Genomic DNA, 20,926 nt, shown 5'->3' with positions numbered 1-20,926 from the left:
CCCCCCAAAACAGTTTTTTCAAAATTTCTGGGGTTCTAATCAATATTTTGAAATGAAACAAAATGGAAATTACTTATGATAAAAAAACAAATATTTCGCAAGTGATTCCGTGATTGGGGGTTGCTACCCTTATTTTTTATTTCAGAGAAACAATATTTTTTATTTATGAAAAAATCATATTTACTCAAAAAGAGTTAAAAATATGATTTATGTAAACAAATTGACAAAATTAAATTGACCTGTTTCGAGGTTTTCGTTAAAATCTCTGTTTAGGGGGGTGAGCAACAAATTTGAAATTGTTATAACTTTCTTATTAAAAATTAAAAAATATATCTATTTCTCTGAAAAGAAAGGTAACATTTTTTAGAGTAGATCGAAAAAAAAATTACAAAATTCATTCATTTTTCTGCTTGATTTTTTTTAAATTTCTGAAATCTTCCCTTAACTTCTAGCCTCCCTAACTCTGCTAATTTTAATAGTACAAGAAAAAGTCAAGAGGCCGTTTTTATGTAGACTTGTATGCTTTACAACTTTTATACGAAACTTTTTTTTCTAACCCTTACCCGTTTTAAGTTATCTTGAAAAACCCCTTTGTTTTATCTCTTTCCACCCTTGGTCGGGGGTTGAACAAAAAATTACTGTCACTTATTGTTATAATATACCTCTAACTCATATCAAAAATTCAGGCAAGTTGACCAAAATTTCGATTTAAAGGCTTATTTAATTGGACTATTTTGACAAAAATAAAACAAGTAAAACATGATAAACGATACATCATCGCAATAAGAAAAATGCGTTGAATTTAACAATGCGAAAATCCAATATGTCACCCATAAAAAAGTTGTTCCTCTTTCCGTTTTCAATTAAAAATAAATTAAAATCAAAATTTTTAAGTTTTTGACCTTTAAAACGAAAAGGATAAATCAAATTTCTCTTCGGCATGTTATTTGTCATCAAATTCTGTAATTTTGATCTAATGTGACTGACCGTGTATCTCTTAAGTTAGTTGAGATCTCAGTGGAGTGGCTCAAAAAACGGACACCCTGTATATTAAAATATAAATATAATGAAAATAGAGTAAGTATGAATAATATATTAAAACGCATAAATTACTTACTTTATAAATTGTAGGCAAGTTTCCTCCTCCGATATGTACCCTGTGTGAAATTGCATTTGGCAAATTTTAATTCCCATTGCCTTTCCCTGCGTCATGACTCCCCCTAAAATATTTCTGGCGTGATAAACTACTATACAAACATCTCCACAGACCATGGTGTTGACTGGTAGAAGACACTACAATAAATAAAAAAACAAACACTTACAGAAATACTGAATAACTATTAAAAAAATATATGTTTTTTGACAAACAATATCCATCGTACCTTTCCCTCGACTATATTGTACAATCTCATGCGTTCGTAATCCTGTAAAGTGGACAAAACACATCTATTTTCGCTAAACACCTCCAAGTAAGGGCGACATCCGTCACTGAAATTCACACAAACGTAAATTCATTCCGTTTTACTGCTTTAGAGAAGGTACTATACCGAATTTTCGTAAACAATGGCACAGGTTGCAGCTGCAGCGAGACTAGAGTCACGGGCTTGTAATGCGGGTACAACGGGGGATCCCTGACGATGTCAGCCAAATAATAGAGGTACCTAAGCTCGGAAGGCCGCATATTAGGTGGGCATCGTTTCACGGCGAACATCTGAAGGGCGTCCTCGGGAACTTCGAACAGTCCGGCGTATATGAGCAAACCACACACCAACGTAGAGGACGTTGCTTTTCCATCCTTAAAATATTTTTTAGGTAAAAGTTTGTTTTCTCGCAAACAGCTAATCTAATTTTGAAAATCCTTTATTTTTGGGTTATATTTATTTCACAGTAGTGACGCTAAGATATAGAAAGTTTTAGAGAAATTTCAGTTTTTCACATACACTAGGTCGAATAACGATGTGTTTTCTCAACAATTGCTTTTTTAATTTGCCATTAAGACTTTTTTCTTGTAGTTTTCCTCAAGAAAATTTATAGTTGTATTTGTTTCCTAATAATGCTTGTAGATCCAATAGTGAAAAATAAAAAATTTTTATAATGGAAAATTCTTATATATTTGGAGAAAACGCACTTTCTTGGGGGTCTGTAATAGTGATACATAGTCCAGAATTCTAACGAAAGAGGAAATTGAGAGATTTTTGCAAGAATAAGCACCTGATAATAGATTTTTACTAGAAAAGGTAATTCAAATTAATTTAATTTAATTAAGAATTTTCTGCTGTATTTCCCATATTAGACCAGGCGTGATCTGTTTTGGTATGATGTTTTATAAACTATCGTTAATTTTTGCTTTAATGGTTCCAAAATGATATAACAAAACATAATTTCACTATGCGCGCGCTTCAAAACGTGTGCTAAATTTATTATTAAACAAATAATGAAAAATTGGAAAAAATTCAATTTTTTTTCTCTTTTTTTTTTCAACACAGGTCAAAAACTATTCATTTTAGAGAAAAATTGAAGAGTAAAAAAAGATTCGTAATTAAATTTTACATAAGATATACCTATTTTCAAATAAAAAAATACAACATAATTATTGCAAACATAGCAAAAACAACAAAAAGAAGTGAAAAAAAATTACAATATGTTTGCGATTTTTTTTTGAAGTACTTATATTATAGGTAAGATCTTCATACTTGGCCAAAAAAATCTTTTTGATATAATAAAACAACACACCAATTTTCGTTAAAATCGGTGCGATAGTTTTCGAGTACTAATTTTGCAATCCAGATTTTTTTTTTAAATTGAAATTTTTGCAAATTGAACTGAGCCTAAATTAAGACTTCTAGATACTTGAAAATTTTATCACATAAAAAAGGCCACTTAAATTTTAAAATATGTTCAGAAAAATTGAAATCCGTTAATTAGGAGAGCCATGATAATTGTTTAAAGATATGCGTAATTTTTGCTATTATAAACAAATAGAATAAATCTATAAATTCATTATAATTATTATTTTTTTGTAATTATGCTTTTAAAGTACTTGGGAAGACGTTTCTTTAAAAAAAAAAAAAGTGGTGATCCGTTAATTGGTTCCAGAATTATAGTCGATCAAAGTTGACTGGCATTTGTGACGTAACTACGAGGTCTGGAGGGTTGTTTTTTAAACAAATACCTTTCTCATTCCGAGTACTTTCCAGGAGTGAATTTGCAAAACTTGCGCCCTTGTGCAACCCATATTAAATGTCGATTAAAACTATTGGATCGGGCATGAAATTCACGAAAAATATATGGGAGGTAGTGTTGATTTTGTTTTTTTTTTTAAATCGATGTCTCGCAAGCTGAAAAGTCCAAATATCGCATTTTCAAATGCGAATTATTATTTATTATCGACCTATTAACATATTGATAATTACTAGTACATACTTTTTAATTTGCTTTACTTTTCTCATATTTTTCTTTATTCTATTAATGAATATTACTCAAATTTTATATAGTTTTTATCCGTACATTGTATTCAATTTGTTTAAACATTCAAAATTTGTTCAAACAATAATTATATAAATAAATTTTTAAAATCAAATTATCTTAGAAAAAAAAGCATTATACTACATTTTTATTGAATATAAATTAATTTTAAGTGTTTACATACATTTTTAAAAATTAAACAACAATTTAATCAGTTAATGATTTCATTTTATTTTATGAAGTTAAGAAATTCTATATAAATTATTATCCGAGTCTAGCTCGTTTATATACTGCAGTAATTTCGGTAATTTCGGAAGCTTCATCAGCATCTTCTATCTGTTCATCATCAAATTGGTATATATTATTTACAGAAACCTACAGTTCGTGGAGCTGCGTACTCACGAACGCAGGAGAATATACAGTTCTTATATTATATATTTTTTAAAAATACTTACATTTTCCTAATGCAGCATCTGTGTGTAAAATATTTCGAATAATTTATATTCAATAAAAATGTAGTATAATGCTTTTTTTTCTAAGATAATTTGATTTTAAAAATTTATTTATATAATTATTGTTTGAACAAGTTTTGAATGTTTAAACAAATTGAGTACAATGTACGGATAAAAATTATATAAATTTGAGTATTATTCATTAATGGAATAAAGAAAAATATGAGAAAAGTAAAGCAAATTAAAAAGTAGTAATTATCAATATGTCGATAATTAACAATAATTCGCATTTGAAAATGCGATATTTGGACTTTTCAGCTCGTGAGACATCGATTTAAAAAAAAAAATCAAAATCGCACCACTAGAAGCTGAGATAATCCAAATTTTTAAGCACGCCGCTATTTTGAAAGCGCGATTTAAATGTCGAGACAGCCGGAGTAGCCCAGCTCCCATACATTTTTCCTGAATTTCATGCCCGGTCCAATAGTTTTAATCGACATTTTATATGGGTTGCACAAGGGCGCAAGTTTTGCAAATTCACTCCCGGAAAGTACTCGGAATTACAAAGGTATTTGTTTAAAAAACAGCCCTCCAGACCTCGTAGTTACGTCACAAAAGCCGGTTAACTTTGATCGACTATAAATCTGGAACCAATTAATGGATTACGTTTTTTTTTTTAAAGAAGCGTCTTTCCGAGTACTTTAAAAGCATAATTAAAAAAAAATAATTATTATAATGAATTTATAAAGTTAATCTATTTGTTTAAAATAGCAAAAATTACGCATATCTTTAAACAATTATCATGGCTCTCTTAATTAACGGATTTCAATTTTTCTGGAAGCATTTTAAAGTTTGAGTGGTCTTTTTTATGTGATGAAATTTTCAAGTATCTAGAAGTCTTAATTTAGGCTCAGTTCAATTTTCAAAAATTTCAATTTTTTTAAAAAATCTGGATAGCAAAATTATTACTCGAAAACTATAGGACCGATTTTAACGAAAATTGGTGTGTTGTTTTATTATATCAAAAAGATTTTTTTGGCCAAGTATGAAGGTCCTACGTATAATATAAGTAGTTTAAAAAAAATCGCAAAAATATTGTAATTTTTTTCACTTTTTTTTGTTGTTGCTATATTTGCATTAATTATGTTATATTTTTTTATTTGAAAATAGGTATAAAATTTAATTACGAATCTTTTTTTACTCTTCAATTTTTCTCTAAAATTAATAGTTTTTGAACTGTGTTGAAAAAAAGAGAAAAAAAAATGGAATTTTTTCCAATTTTTTCACTATTTGTTTAATAATAATTTTAGCACACGTTTTGAAGCGCTCGCATTGTGAAATTATGTTTTGCTACATCATTTTGGAGCCATTAAAGCAAAAATTAGCGATACTATATAAAACAACCATACATGGGTATTTTGTAACAGATGCCGCCTGGTCTACATCCCCAATATGATATTTAAGTGTAGGTAGTGAAAATTATACGACGTCCTTTAATTACGCCTCCACAATAGAAAAAACAAATTCATTTGGTGACCAATTTGTTGGAGCCGTGCCCCAAAAATTGATCAATTGATGTTCCTTGATGTGAAAATAAAGTTCAAATCTTCCATTACGATGAGCGATGCGACTTTTATAGTGGATATGGCACACACAACTGTTGAATTTCCCTGTGGGAGTGGCCATGCACAAAAAACTCAACGAAATTATGGAATAATTAAATCTTGAATATTTTTTCAATAGTAGATATTACCGTTAATAAATATATGTTGGAAATACACATTTACATTTATGATTTTAAATTCGTATTATTTCATAAACAGTTATTTAACAATTTTTGTTTTCGCCAGCTTAATTCTGACTCGTGTAGAATTACCATCGTAGCATTTTTGCTTATTACAATAAACCTTTAAATACAAACTACCGATTTTGATTTATACAACTGAGTAAAATAAAATTTCTCCTTTCTTTAAAATAGATATTTGATTTTAAATAAATATACGTATATATAACTCTTTTACTCACCGTGCAATGTATAACTACCGCGTTCCTGCTATCCCCCGCCAAATACTGGAAAATATCCTCGCACAGTTGATAAAGCGAATTCAACAGAGGCGCCTTAAAATGTTCGGGATAGGCGAACGAACAATCCACTATCCTCGCCTGTCCGAACTTCCCCTGATAAGGCCTATGTGATAAGTTATATACTGAGTATTTGAAATTTGGATGTCGAGAATCCAAAAACAGTCTTACGTCCTCAATGTGATTAGTTCTATAAGTGGACTCGAATCCCTCCGAAGGAAAAGGCATCACGATAATTCTCGACGTTACGTAACTTATATCTAAGTCAGTTCTGGCCATGGTCCTGAAATAACACGTGAATTACTTCAAATTTCTACGAGGCAGAATGCAATGCAACTCCATGAGAAAACATTTTCCATAAGTGATGCTCATAGAGAATTTTGCTAACATTCGCTGTAGATTAACAGACTTTTATCACATCTTTTTTTTTCAAACATGATTTATTAGCTAAAGAAAAACCTTATTTTTATTGACACTCCATAAAGGGCAGATTACGGCAATGAAAAAATGTTCACGATTATTAATTTTATAAGAAAAAAATTATTACTTACTGTTGCATAGTTGCCATTACTTTAGAACTAGTATCCTTGAGATTTTTCAAGAAACTCCCCGCACCTCCTTTTAGTGACGAAAATAAACCGGACTGCTTAACGTCTGGCTGTTTTTGAGGCGTTGAGATTGTGGGCTTCTGCGGTGGTGGCGCTGGCCTCTGTGGAACCTAAAAAATATTTAAAAAAAACAGCAAATTCATATAATTTAGTTTACAATATTCAAATTTTTTTTATGTCCGTTTAGACCTTGAAATTTAATGTTTACTACTGAAGTGAATTAATGATTAAAATAAACGTATTACTTGTGGAGGCCTAGGGGGTTCCTGAGGGGGTACAGGCCTAGGTGGTGCTTGCTTCAGACCGTTGCTGTAGCCTCCATCTAAATGATTTGAATCTATATCACTTTTCTGTTGAAATATAAGCGGTGCCCTCAGATTGAAACCGTTCGACTCTGCTATCGCAGCCACTCGTTCCAATACGGCAGCAATCGTTAATCTATGTTCGGGATTCGCTTGCAAACAGCCTCCTAAAAAAATTTATTTGTATTACCATTACCGCCTATAATATAACGCCTCCTGTCTGATGAGTCACAATTATGCACCATTCGCTATTTTAAAATTTTTAAACATGCAACATTTCCGTTAGTTCTTGTTTTCAACCTAATTTTACAACAGAAAATTATCACCACTGAAGTGATGTCTATGCAAGGGTCTTACCCACTTTTAACTCTAATTTGCGCGCATAATTTATATCTAAAAAGATAACTACAAATACTTACTAATTATGTCATGGAAACAAAAAAATTTCGAATCCGACGGTAATGTGTAGTTGGCGTTAATAATCCTCAGCTTAGCACTGTCTTCGAAGGGATGTTTCATATAGCAGAGCATGTACAATATGCATCCTAGTGCCCAAATGTCTACTGGGGGCCCTACGTAATAATTGTTCCAGGTGTCTACCATTTCAGGAGCTCTATACATCGGTGTGGTGAATCTTGCCATCTAAAATATTAAACTAATAAAAATATTTGAGTACTTTATTAACTGATGGTATTATTACGTTTTCTTCTAGGCTGGAGTGCTGATTGGCGGACCAGGACAAGTCAGGTCGATAAATATCAGCGGTAGCAGAACCAAAATCGCATAATTTTATAGTACTGTCGCCGCTAATTAGCAAGTTTTCAATCTTCAAATCCCTATGTATAATCGGTGGTACTTGGGAGTGCATATGCGAAACAGCCTTGCACGTTTGATAAAATACTCTTGTGATCGTTTCAATATCTAAAGCTGATGTACGTGCTTGTAAAATTTCAACTAAGGATCCTCCTGTAACAATTTTATTAATATATTTGTTCATCGTACGTTACATAATATATCTACTTTACCTGGACACAAATCAGTAACTAAAAGAAATTCGCTCTGGTTGTGCGAAGTTTGAGATTTATCTATAAATGAAGCCGATAAATACTGTATTATATTAGGATGTCCAGAAACTTTCTTAAGTATATTTATTTCCTTCATAATGTTATTTTTAGCTTCTTCGTCGGCAGCTAGTAGCCTCTGTTAAATGAAACCAAATTAATTTTAATAAATAAATTCTGAAACAAGTGTTACCTTTAAAGCATAGTCTTTGCCACTATTAACATCCTGAGCCACAAAGACAACAGCAAAACCACCTAAAAGACACGTATTTTTTGAGAATAATAACAAAAAATCAATATTGAAAAATAACCTTCAGCTATGACTTTTTTAATCCTTAATTTTACGTTTGATACCTCTACAATTTGTCCAACAAAACTATTATCACTTTGTCCGTTCGTAGGACCACTAAAGTATTCAAAAGCAGACTTAAATAATTCACTCATATTTGTTTATTAATTTATTTTACAAAATCATTATTTTTGGCTGGTTTTTTTAGCCACTAAACAAAGCTGTCACAAATTTAGGGATTTTGGGTTAATTTAGCCTCCCACATGTATCATTGCCAATATATTTATAGACTGCGTTTTCCACCAGCTGCACTTTTAGCTTAGATTTTAGTAGTCGATTATTAGAAAAATAGAAATTATTCTACTATTACTGTTTTTATATAAAATTTTCATTATTTTTCCTATTTATCTTAAATACCTAACTATTTAAAAAATTTATTAATACTGATACTATAGCCAATGGAAAACTTCTTTTTCACCTCCTCCAATTCATACATTCTATTTCAATCTTCGAGGATATACTTACTAGAGATTTTACTTTAATGTTAAATGAGCTAACAAACGTGCGAGAGAGAAAGCAAATAAAACTACAAGCTATCTCTCTCACTCCGTAATGTTAGGTGCTGGAGGGGAATCACGGGGTCTGATTCTCAACCAATAAAATTTACGGAGTGATAGAGATAGCTTGTAGTTTTATTTGCTTTCTCTCTCAACGTCTGTTCGCTCATTTAGCATTGAAGGCTGCCTCTATAGTAAGTATATCCTCGAAGATTGAAATAGAATGTATGAATTGGAGGGGGTGAAAAAGTTTTCCATAGAGCTTACAACCCTGGGCCCACCCCAAGCAAAAATTGTAGCTACGCCCATGTGTTTACCATTGATTAAATACAAACCTTTTTAGTAGTATTTAGTCTCACAAAATCTGCAATTTCATGTAATAGATCAATGGAGAAATAATAGATTTGAAAAAAATAATCACAACAGTTTATATATCGTAGGAATTATATAACACATATATACATTTTCCTTTGTGTTAAAATAAATGACAATAAATATTAATAATTATTTATTCCATAGAAAATATACAGCACTCGAAGCAATTCTGAGATTCCTGCACCAACTAAAAAATTCATTAATATAGTAGTATCAATGTAAAAGAGATGAACTGTCTTATATACAGGATGTCCGAGTATGAAATAAATTTAAAATCTCAGAATATTTTATGTTGAACATTATTGCTTGAACAAAATTGCTTGTAAAAGGGTTGCATAAACTTCCCTACCGAGATAAATACGAAAAACCTTTAAAACCTGTTAAAAGCCTGTTAAGCAGCATATAAAAGACTTGTTTTTTTGTTTAAAAAAACACTTCAACGTCCTATGGCCCAACAAACCAATAAAACAATTTTACTGGAGGCCCTAATGTCTACAACAAGTAGTTAAGCTACAAAGAGATGCTAAAGATGAAAAATCCAAGTGCGAACCTGTTACGGCATTACAGATTTGAAGCGAAGCAAAGCAAATGAAGTCGGGACCATCAGAACTGGGAACCTACCGCCACTGTTACTCCGAGTTTCCAAAAAATATAAGGCTACAACATCCAACGGAATGAGTGCGTGAAAAATTGGGTAAGAAAGAAATATCGGCGGGATGGATGCTGCGTTTACTCGCAGAGGAGAATAAATGCAATCTTGTGATCAATTTTATGTCTGGTTTGGCGCTTTTCTATCATAATCCTAATGAGTTTTTGCGACTGTTAAGGAAACATGGAAGGTTCTGGCAAAGCTAGTGCCTGCCTTGGCACGAAGCATGGGCCTATTTTAAAACAACTCTTATTAGCAGCATGCACAATAGGTAGTAAGACACGAGAGCTGTGGGTAACTGTGCCACATTTCACAACGGTACTCCAAAGACAAAGGAATAGTCAAAACGGTGAGTTTGTGCCAGCAAATTGTCTCCGAAAAAGGTGAAGACAGTCGAGTTGGTAATAACCACTTTTTTGGGATGGACTTTTGACTAGTTGGAAAAAGGTTGAATGATAAGTAGAGAATATTATGTCTGGTTATTAAACTGGTTGAGTAAAGAAATAAAAAAAAAAAGAAAAAGAGTACGTATTTGGACAAGAAAAAAAATGTACTTCCATCCACACATGCACAGATGAATACCTGTGCGAAAATTCTTGGATTGAAGTTCGAATTGTTCTTCATCTGCCATTTTTTCACCAGATTTGTACCCCAGCGACTTTTTCCCTGAAGTGTATAGAATTAAAAGGGGATACGTTGAAAAATAAATCAACACAAAACAATGTGTTTTTTCTATTATTTTGTACCTACCCTCGTAATATGTCAAATCCTTGATATTGCATTACGACAAATCTTATCACAAAAATTATGACATTTAAACTTTTTTTTTATAGAAATGATTAATTTTGTGTTCGATTCGAAAACTGTTGGACTGAAAATAAGTTTTAGCCTTACTTTTTGTTGTTCTCTCCGCTCCCGCAGTGTCATAGAATAAAACTGGGACACCCTGTATACAGTGTATTCTTGTGATGCAATGTTTTCATAAATCTAGAAAACCTCATCCTCTCTAGATTTGTGACATAGGTATTCCGATTATTTAATGCACGTATATATAAAATATCGAATGCCAATTCCCACTTAAACGATTAGATGCTTCATCTAATTACAGCTTTAGTTGTTTACAGATCTCTCGGAAGATCCACTGTTATTGCCGCTAATAACGGCTAGCAGGTGTCTCGTGCTCGACCCGCTAGTACAGCTCTCCTCGCTACTCCTAACGCTTGCGTGTGAGTGGGGCGTCCCAGGTGGAGGACGGTGGGGGGTGCTGCCTACCGAACTTGTCGTTGCTTCCTCATATAAGGGTCCGGCCGATGGACCTGGCTCGTCGGGGGTGTAGTAGTCAGATTCGTCGCCACGTTCATCTGAAAATCGAGTTTAAGGTCGATATACAGGATGTTTTATAACTCTACTGACCCAGAAGAGGTACATTAAATGTAGAGGATCCTAAAATATGTAGATTTGTTATGTAACTTTTTTTCTGGGATGTACCCTTGAAGAGATATTAATTTCTTTTTGACGTATGATGGTTCGTCTTTACGTTAATATGTTTTTTAAGACTGATATAATAAACACAGACACATTATAAAAATGTCTTCCCCGCCTCTAGTTTTGGAGTCAAAAATGAATCATGTGTACCGCTCTCCTTACTCTGGTTATGACCAAAAAACTGAAATTTATAGAAATATATCCTTTACATTCTGCTCTGTATCTCTTCTACAAACCACAAGTTATGGATATAAATTTCAAAGTTCGATTTTTCTTGAAAATCAAACTTGAGATATACTGCTACTAGAAATATCCTATTTAGTACTTACTGTAACTTTTCAATTTTTCAGGAATATGAACATTAGTCGGTTCGTCGTGGTCGGTGTCCGTGTCATCTATAGAGTCAGTTACGTCAGCCATGTGAAGAGCAAGGTTATTAGATCTATTAAGATCAGTTTTCTGTAACAGCGGAGACAACTTTTCCGCCTCGCTGTCTTCATCCATAATCTAAAAAAGATATGTGTAAGATTATAAATGGAGAAACACTCGGAAAATATAACTTCAGTTCGTATTATTCTTGTTTAAGAATAATATAATATTAAATATACTCTATGTAATTCAGTTAATTTTAATTATTTACTGTTCTTTTTTTATAAAAAATAGTGTCCATGATTCCTGCAATTGTAAAATGCTCAAAATTAAATTTATTTTTGAGGAATTTTTATAGAACACAAACAAGAGTAAATAAATAATAATAAATGAATATAAACAAACAGGGCACAAGAATTTATGAAGATGTAATTGTTTTAAAAATTAAGAAAAGTTAAATATTTTAAAATATTTTTGAAATATATTGGCCAGTTTTGATCTAGAAATAGTTGGAAAAAAAAAATTAAATGGTAAGACCCTTTGTCAACTATTCTCAAAAAATTTTTTATATTCTTCAGCTTAAAAAAACTGTTTATATTTAATATTTTGTGAAATACAGGGTTTTGCTTTCATATTTGTAATAATATGGAGGGTTCTATTACTTTTTGTAATGTAAAAGATGTAAAGGCATACTTTAATTAGGTCTATTGTGTATGTTCTTGTTTCTTTTAATTTTAATATGTATATTTTTCATAGACCTAGTAAACTATGGACTGACCCTAGAAAGAGAGGTCAGTGGTGCTCACATACTAAGCATTTGGTCGCGTTGATATGTGCAAGGCAGATGAAGCTACTTGAGGCAAATACCGGTAAAAAAAAATGATGGTACACGGATATACCGGTACAAAATGCCGTAAACAAACTTTGAAGTAAATGTCATGTATTGACATTATTGATTGATTTCTTGAATTTTTGTGTGATTTAGTTAGTGTATGTGAAAGATTCGTAATAACTAAANATTTCAAAGAAATTTTATTAAAGAATTATTTACCTGCCTTTATGTAAAATAATATTGCAGTTACTTGCCAAAAATTATTTGGAATTCGAAATAATGGTCATGTATCTTTCGTAGTAAACTTTGGAAGCGTCTAGATTTATCAGTTTCATAACACTACTATGTGGCTGAATTTTGCTGTTTTATTCTGCGAAAATTTAATATAATTATTATATAAAGCATTTCTTGTATTTTTAAGCAAATGAGGAACGTCAAATATGGAAATAATTTCCACACCATTAACATTAAAAGTGGATTTATCTGATGACTCGGAAACTAACTGTCTGATAGCTGATCTGTTAGTCGAACCTTGGTCACAAATTGTACAAATTATTTTTAGTCCACAAGACTGCAATGCTGAAATTATTTCAATTAACAAAATTTTTAGGTCCTTTGTTTTTACGTCTTTTGTGGAATAATACGCGATAGACTGCTTCCAATGTTTACTAATACCTTGCACCAAAAACACTACAGCACGATTTGCTACATCATTTTGTCTGCCCAGGGATCCACAATCGACATATCCCGATACTTGATCTTTACAAGTGTCATAATTTAGACCAACAGACAAAGCTATTTCATCAAATACTAAACAACAAACTTTATCTCTTGTAATCATTTTACTAACACGTTCTGATAATTTACGTAACAACTTATCATTTATCCCAACATTTAAAGGTATTTGGCCTAAATATTTCTTTATGGAAAATTTAGAAGGTAGCATAAAAAATTTCTGTAAAAACCTGTAGCACCTTGGCCCACGTTTGTAAATTGCAAAAGCAAGTGTTTTATTTTCTGACTTTATAGGTCATTTCTTTTCACAATTTTTAATTTGTGACTCAATAAATTTTACTCCTACTGGATCAAGATGTTGACTTAATTTTGTAATACTACGAACATGAGACAAATCACTTTTACATTTTAATAGTTTCCTTTTTAATTTCAAAATCTGAATTTTCTGTTGACGATCCAGATAATACATTTTTTTATGTTTATCTGAAAGTTGAGATATTCTCTTAACATTCAAAGTTTTTAAAAATGTTCTTCGTTTATTATTTGACTGAAAAGATGTGAGGCTTTGACAAAATGAGCTATCAAGTGAGGTACTTACATTACCAGTATCTGATTCCGCTTCATTCAACTTGCTATCAGTAATCTCAGTAATGGCACTGGTGCTCGCAGTAGTCATTATAGAAAATGACAATTTTGAATACGTGTATTTCGGTTTTTTAAAAGGAGGTGAAAAATCATCCCAAATTGAAGTTTGACAAAATGTTTTGTTGAATATTCCATACTATCCGAGGATTCCAAGGTGACATTATTACAATTAATAGGTGAACTTGTAGTCGATCCTAAAAATAATGTCGGCACAGCACTTCTGTTGAGACTTTTCTTATTACTGTTTTTACAACATTTTAACTCAAAATGGTCTTCACAAATATAATGATATGTGTTTGTCAGAGTAAAGTCTGATTTACATAATTTTCGAACTGATTTTATCCACAGTAATTGTCTGTCTTTTGAAATACTGAAAAAACTTTTCTACAGAACGCATTACACAATTTACACACATTCATATAGTAAGTGCTTTTGCAATTTGAAGCACAACACTGACGTTTAGTTCTATCAGATAAACTCATTTTGGATAAAAAAAATGAATAAAAATAATGTAAGGCAGTTCAGATGATTGATTCAATAAATACCTTATTACATTCATCTAAAACAAAACAAATTTATTAATGCACAAAACGGGACAACCCACCTCAATATAAACTATAACCTCAGACATTCTATTTCTAGTATTTTTGTTGATTGAAAAGTTGGAAATACAGATTCGATCTGTGGTTGCAGATTTCTGTTTAACAATTTCTATAAAGGACAATGTTTTGCCACAACAACGCTAGATGTCCTCAGTGAATGCATGTTCAGTCCGCCCTATCCAATAAAAGCCTCTTATTTAGTTACTCATATGGCTACGCCCATGTGTTTACCATTGATTAAATACAAACCTTTTTAGTAGTATTTAGTCTCACAAAATCTGCAATTTCATGTAATAGATCAATGGAGAAATAATAGAATTGAAAAAAATAATCACAACAGTTTATATATCGTAGGAATTATATAACACATATATACATTTTCCTTTGTGTTAAAATAAATGACAATAAATATTAATAATTATTTATTCCATAGAAANTTAATTTAGCCTCCCACATGTATCATTGCCAATATATTTATAGACTGCGTTTTCCACCAGCTGCACTTTTAGCTTAGATTTTAGTAGTCGATTATTAGAAAAATAGAAATTATTCTACTATTACTGTTTTTATATAAAATTTTCATTATTTTTCCTATTTATCTTAAATACCTAACTATTTAAAAAATTTATTAATACTGATACTATAGCCAATGGAAAACTTCTTTTTCACCTCCTCCAATTCATACATTCTATTTCAATCTTCGAGGATATACTTACTAGAGATTTTACTTTAATGTTAAATGAGCTAACAAACGTGCGAGAGAGAAAGCAAATAAAACTACAAGCTATCTCTCTCACTCCGTAATGTTAGGTGCTGGAGGGGAATCACGGGGTCTGATTCTCAACCAATAAAATTTACGGAGTGATAGAGATAGCTTGTAGTTTTATTTGCTTTCTCTCTCAACGTCTGTTCGCTCATTTAGCATTGAAGGCTGCCTCTATAGTAAGTATATCCTCGAAGATTGAAATAGAATGTATGAATTGGAGGGGGTGAAAAAGTTTTCCATAGAGCTTACAACCCTGGGCCCACCCCAAGCAAAAATTGTAGCTACGCCCATGTGTTTACCATTGATTAAATACAAACCTTTTTAGTAGTATTTAGTCTCACAAAATCTGCAATTTCATGTAATAGATCAATGGAGAAATAATAGAATTGAAAAAAATAATCACAACAGTTTATATATCGTAGGAATTATATAACACATATATACATTTTCCTTTGTGTTAAAATAAATGACAATAAATATTAATAATTATTTATTCCATAGAAAATATACAGCACTCGAAGCAATTCTGAAATTCCTGCACCAACTAAAAAATTCATTAATATAGTAGTATCAATGTAAAAGAGATGAACTGTCTTATATACAGGATGTCCGAGTATGAAATAAATTTAAAATCTCAGAATATTTTATGTTGAACATTATTGCTTGAACAAAATTGCTTGTAAAAGGGTTGCATAAACTTCCCTACCGAGATAAATACGAAAAACCTTTAAAACCTGTTAAAAGCCTGTTAGGCAGCATATAAAAGACTTGTTTTTTTGTTTAAAAAAACACTTCAACGTCCTATGGCCCAACAAACCAATAAAACAATTTTACTGGAGGCCCTAATGTCTACAACAAGTAGTTAAGCTACAAAGAGATGCTAAAGATGAAAAATCCAAGTGCGAACCTGTTACGGCATTACAGATTTGAAGCGAAGCAAAGCAAATGAAGTCGGGACCATCAGAACTGGGAACCTACCGCCACTGTTACTCCGAGTTTCCAAAAAATATAAGGCTACAACATCCAACGGAATGAGTGCGTGAAAAATTGGGTAAGAAAGAAATATCGGCGGGATGGATGCTGCGTTTACTCGCAGAGGAGAATAAATGCAATCTTGTGATCAATTTTATGTCTGGTTTGGCGCTTTTCTATCATAATCCTAATGAGTTTTTGCGACTGTTAAGGAAACATGGAAGGTTCTGGCAAAGCTAGTGCCTGCCTTGGCACGAAGCATGGGCCTATTTTAAAACAACTCTTATTAGCAGCATGCACAATAGGTAGTAAGACACGAGAGCTGTGGGTAACTGTGCCACATTTCACAACGGTACTCCAAAGACAAAGGAATAGTCAAAACGGTGAGTTTGTGCCAGCAAATTGTCTCCGAAAAAGGTGAAGACAGTCGAGTTGGTAATAACCACTTTTTTGGGATGGACTTTTGACTAGTTGGAAAAAGGTTGAATGATAAGTAGAGAATATTATGTCTGGTTATTAAACTGGTTGAGTAAAGAAATAAAAAAAAAAAGAAAAAGAGTACGTATTTGGACAAGAAAAAAAATGTACTTCCATCCACACATGCACAGATGAATACCTGTGCGAAAATTCTTGGATTGAAGTTCGAATTGTTTTTCATCTGCCGTTTTTTCACCAGATTTGTACCCCAGCGACTTTTTCCCTGAAGTGTATAGAATTAAAAGGGGATACGTTGAAAAATAAATCAACACAAAACAATGTGTTTTTTCTATTATTTTGTACCTACCCTCGTAATATGTCAAATCCTTGATATTGCATTACGACAAATCTTATCACAAAAATTATGACATTTAAACTTTTTTTTTATAGAAATGATTAATTTTGTGTTCGATTCGAAAACTGTTGGACTGAAAATAAGTTTTAGCCTTACTTTTTGTTGTTCTCTCCGCTCCCGCAGTGTCATAGAATAAAACTGGGACACCCTGTATACAGTGTATTCTTGTGATGCAATGTTTTCATAAATCTAGAAAACCTCATCCTCTCTAGATTTGTGACATAGGTATTCCGATTATTTAATGCACGTATATATAAAATATCGAATGCCAATTCCCACTTAAACGATTAGATGCTTCATCTAATTACAGCTTTAGTTGTTTACAGATCTCTCGGAAGATCCACTGTTATTGCCGCTAATAACGGCTAGCAGGTGTCTCGTGCTCGACCCGCTAGTACAGCTCTCCTCGCTACTCCTAACGCTTGCGTGTGAGTGGGGCGTCCCAGGTGGAGGACGGTGGGGGGTGCTGCCTACCGAACTTGTCGTTGCTTCCTCATATAAGGGTCCGGCCGATGGACCTGGCTCGTCGGGGGTGTAGTAGTCAGATTCGTCGCCACGTTCATCTGAAAATCAAGTTTATGGTCGATATACAGAGTGTTTTATAACTCTACTGACCCAGAACAGGCACAGTAAATGTAGAGGATCCTAAAATATGTCGATTTGTTATGTAACTTTTTTTCTGGGATGTACCCTTGAAGAGATATTAATTGTACAGAGATATTAATTGTAAGTTTATGTTTACATTCCATATAAACCATCATCTGAGAACTATGAAAATATTTATATTTTTGTGTACGTTTAATTTTTAACATTATAACTTTCCATTTCTTTTTGACGTATGATGGTTCGTCTTTACGTTAATATGTTTTTTAAGACTGATATAATAAACACAGACACATTATAAAAATGTCTTCCCCGCCTCTAGTTTTGGAGTCAAAAATGAATCATGTGTACCGCTCTCCTTACTCTGGTTATGACCAAAAAACTGAAATTTATAGAAATATATCCTTTACATTCTGCTCTGTATCTCTTCTACAAACCACAAGTTATGGATATAAATTTCAAAGTTCGATTTTTCTTGAAAATCAAACTTGAGATATACTGCTACTAGAAATATCCTATTTAGTACTTACTGTAACTTTTCAATTTTTCAGGAATATGAACATTAGTCGGTTCGTCGTGGTCGGTGTCCGTGTCATCTATAGAGTCAGTTACGTCAGCCATGTGAAGAGCAAGGTTATTAGATCTATTAAGATCAGTTTTCTGTAACAGCGGAGACAACTTTTCCGCCTCGCTGTCTTCATCCATAATCTAAAAAAGATATGTGTAAGATTATAAATGGAGAAACACTCGGAAAATATAACTTCAGTTCGTATTATTCTTGTTTAAGAATAATATAATATTAAATATACTCTATGTAATTCAGTTAATTTTAATTATTTACTGTTCTTTTTTTATAAAAAATAGTGTCCATGATTCCTGCAATTGTAAAATGCTCAAAATTAAATTTATTTTTGAGGAATTTTTATAGAACACAAACAAGAGTAAATAAATAATAATAAATGAATATAAACAAACAGGGCACAAGAATTTATGAAGATGTAATTGTTTTAAAAATTAAGAAAAGTTAAATATTTTAAAATATTTTTGAAATATATTGGCCAGTTTTGATCTAGAAATAGTTGGAAAAAAAAAATTAAATGGTAAGACCCTTTGTCAACTATTCTCAAAAAATTTTTTATACCCTGCTGCCAAATTTTATATATTCTTCAGCTTAAAAAAACTGTTTATATTTAATATTTTGTGAAATACAGGGTTTTGCTTTCATATTTGTAATAATATGGAGGGTTCTATTACTTTTTGTAATGTAAAAGATGTAAAGGCATACTTTAATTAGGTCTATTGTGTATGTTCTTGTTTCTTTTAATTTTAATATGTATATTTTTCATAGACCTAGTAAACTATGGACTGACCCTAGAAAGAGAGGTCAGTGGTGCTCACATACTAAGCATTTGGTCGCGTTGATATGTGCAAGGCAGATGAAGCTACTTGAGGCAAATACCGGTAAAAAAAAATGATGGTACACGGATATACCGGTACAAAATGCCGTAAACAAACTTTGAAGTAAATGTCATGTATTGACATTATTGATTGATTTCTTGAATTTTTGTGTGATTTAGTTAGTGTATGTGAAAGATTCGTAATAACTACATATGGTGCAATCGTGTTCTGTGATAAATTGCATAGACGTTTAAGTGAAGAAAAAATTAAATTTCATAGGTAGAAAAGAGGTTATGATGGTACCAACATGTTTATACTTTTTGCATCTTTCTGAAGATAATGACCAAGCACAGTTGTCTCTGATGATAACTTATTAGATTATATTCCCCCATCCTCAAAATAAAATGTAATAAAATTTTGACGTTAAAATTAACGTCAAAATTTTTCCGCTTTAAATATGTTAGTCTTCAATTTATTTTTTAACATTGAACCGAATAAAAAGAAACAACTGAAATGTACTTATAATGTGCTCCAGCAAAAATTCTCTTCAGATAATATGTTGAATGAAGAAAGCATCGACATAGTTTCAATTTATACAGTTCTGCAAAGCAAGAATATATGAAATATTTGAAACAACTACGTCAGAAGAGCTTGCAGTAATTTTAACCAATCGAGTTTACGATATGAGGAAAATAAATAAAGAAATTCATAAATAAGACATTATAAAAACTATTTGGAATATTATAGCTAAAACAATTTAAATATTGTACTCTAATTAGGACAGTAATATAATAAACCCTTTTACATACGTACACTACTGGAAAAAATGAACATTTTTTTCTTTTAGTCTTTATATTATTTTTATAAAGTTTTTGAATACGGCCCAACAGAAAAAAGGGGTAAGGAATCGAGTATAGATAGCTGATTGGTTGAATTAAGTGTAACACGCTACAATCGAAATTCTGTGAACGAAGCTTAAGCCCTTACTAGCTCCATCTCTCTCGCACACGTCAGAGCGATTACCGGTTATATAGGCAAAATGACAGTTGGGCGAGTCCAGTAGTTTATAAGGTCTATGATATTTTTGCATTGTTTTTGACTATCCTGTTGGTTGTTTTTATTGAATTTGACTTTTATATATATACAGGGTGTTCCAGATAGACCTTCAATTAGATGTTTCTGCAAAACTACGCGTACTGGAATTCTGAAACTTTATGTACGGGGGTTTCTCCTAATGTTCTATCGATTGAAAATATTGGCGTCACAGTGGAACTTCCGGTTCTACCGGAAGAAGACGTCAACTCGCTTATTTCAAATGGAATGTACTATTTTTTATTTAATTTTTGGATTCTACATCGAATTTTAAGGGAAGTTTCATAACCTTACTTTATCCTTAAACTCAATAGTTTTTGAAATATTTTGACTTTTTCAAAATTTTTGAAAAAAACATACCTACACTTAATCGGTTCTATCTCCTCCAATTTTTAAGATAGGAAGATGAAATTTTAGATGGTCAATACCAAAACGTGTCCAAATATCTGGAATATTCGAAAGTTGGTGCATGTTACACAGGGCGTCTAAAAAACTCGGACCAATTGTGTCAAATTGAAAGTTTAATAACTCGCTTATTTTAAATAGAACACCCTGTGTTTTATAATGCCAGTAGATGCACCTGTTAATTCTCTTTCCATTGGTATAAGCATTCCCTATACCTAAATCCCACCGATTTTGAGATATTTGAACATAAGTACAGAGACGAATATAATCCGACAGTTAGCTGTAGGTTGGCTGTGGAAAAACATTTAAATGTCACCAAGTGTCATTACTTATTTAGCAGATTTGCTGTC

General features: G+C 31.9%; 2 protein-coding genes across 2 annotated transcripts in view; both read right to left on the bottom strand.

Moving 5' to 3' along the window:
• Positions 1-8,526, bottom strand: part of LOC108913880 (cyclin-G-associated kinase) — a 22,156-nt gene extending 13,630 nt beyond the window's left edge. The window contains exons 1-11 of the mRNA XM_023455786.1: positions 8,282-8,526; positions 8,164-8,225; positions 7,935-8,109; positions 7,610-7,875; positions 7,329-7,551; positions 6,853-7,076; positions 6,551-6,717; positions 5,943-6,282; positions 1,548-1,795; positions 1,383-1,488; positions 1,118-1,293 (exon numbers count right to left, since the gene is read on the bottom strand). Coding sequence (XP_023311554.1) covers positions 1,118-1,293; positions 1,383-1,488; positions 1,548-1,795; positions 5,943-6,282; positions 6,551-6,717; positions 6,853-7,076; positions 7,329-7,551; positions 7,610-7,875; positions 7,935-8,109; positions 8,164-8,225; positions 8,282-8,414 — 2,120 coding nt within the window. The 5' untranslated portion in view covers positions 8,415-8,526. The remainder of the gene's footprint in view (positions 1-1,117; positions 1,294-1,382; positions 1,489-1,547; positions 1,796-5,942; positions 6,283-6,550; positions 6,718-6,852; positions 7,077-7,328; positions 7,552-7,609; positions 7,876-7,934; positions 8,110-8,163; positions 8,226-8,281) is intronic.
• Positions 8,527-9,311: 785 nt separating this feature from the next.
• LOC108913891 (E3 ubiquitin ligase Rnf157) overlaps positions 9,312-20,926 on the bottom strand; it is an 18,432-nt gene continuing 6,817 nt past the window's right edge. The window contains exons 8-11 of the mRNA XM_023455787.1: positions 18,212-18,389; positions 17,400-17,641; positions 11,655-11,832; positions 9,312-11,201 (exon numbers count right to left, since the gene is read on the bottom strand). Of these exons, the coding sequence (XP_023311555.1) occupies positions 10,951-11,201; positions 11,655-11,832; positions 17,400-17,641; positions 18,212-18,389 (849 nt within the window). The 3' untranslated portion in view covers positions 9,312-10,950. The remainder of the gene's footprint in view (positions 11,202-11,654; positions 11,833-17,399; positions 17,642-18,211; positions 18,390-20,926) is intronic.

This window comes from Anoplophora glabripennis, unplaced genomic scaffold (genome assembly GCF_000390285.2).
Source record: "Anoplophora glabripennis isolate ALB-LARVAE unplaced genomic scaffold, Agla_2.0 scaffold900, whole genome shotgun sequence".
Taxonomy (NCBI): domain Eukaryota; kingdom Metazoa; phylum Arthropoda; class Insecta; order Coleoptera; family Cerambycidae; genus Anoplophora; species Anoplophora glabripennis.
This window is presented reverse-complemented; position numbering and strand designations above follow the sequence as displayed.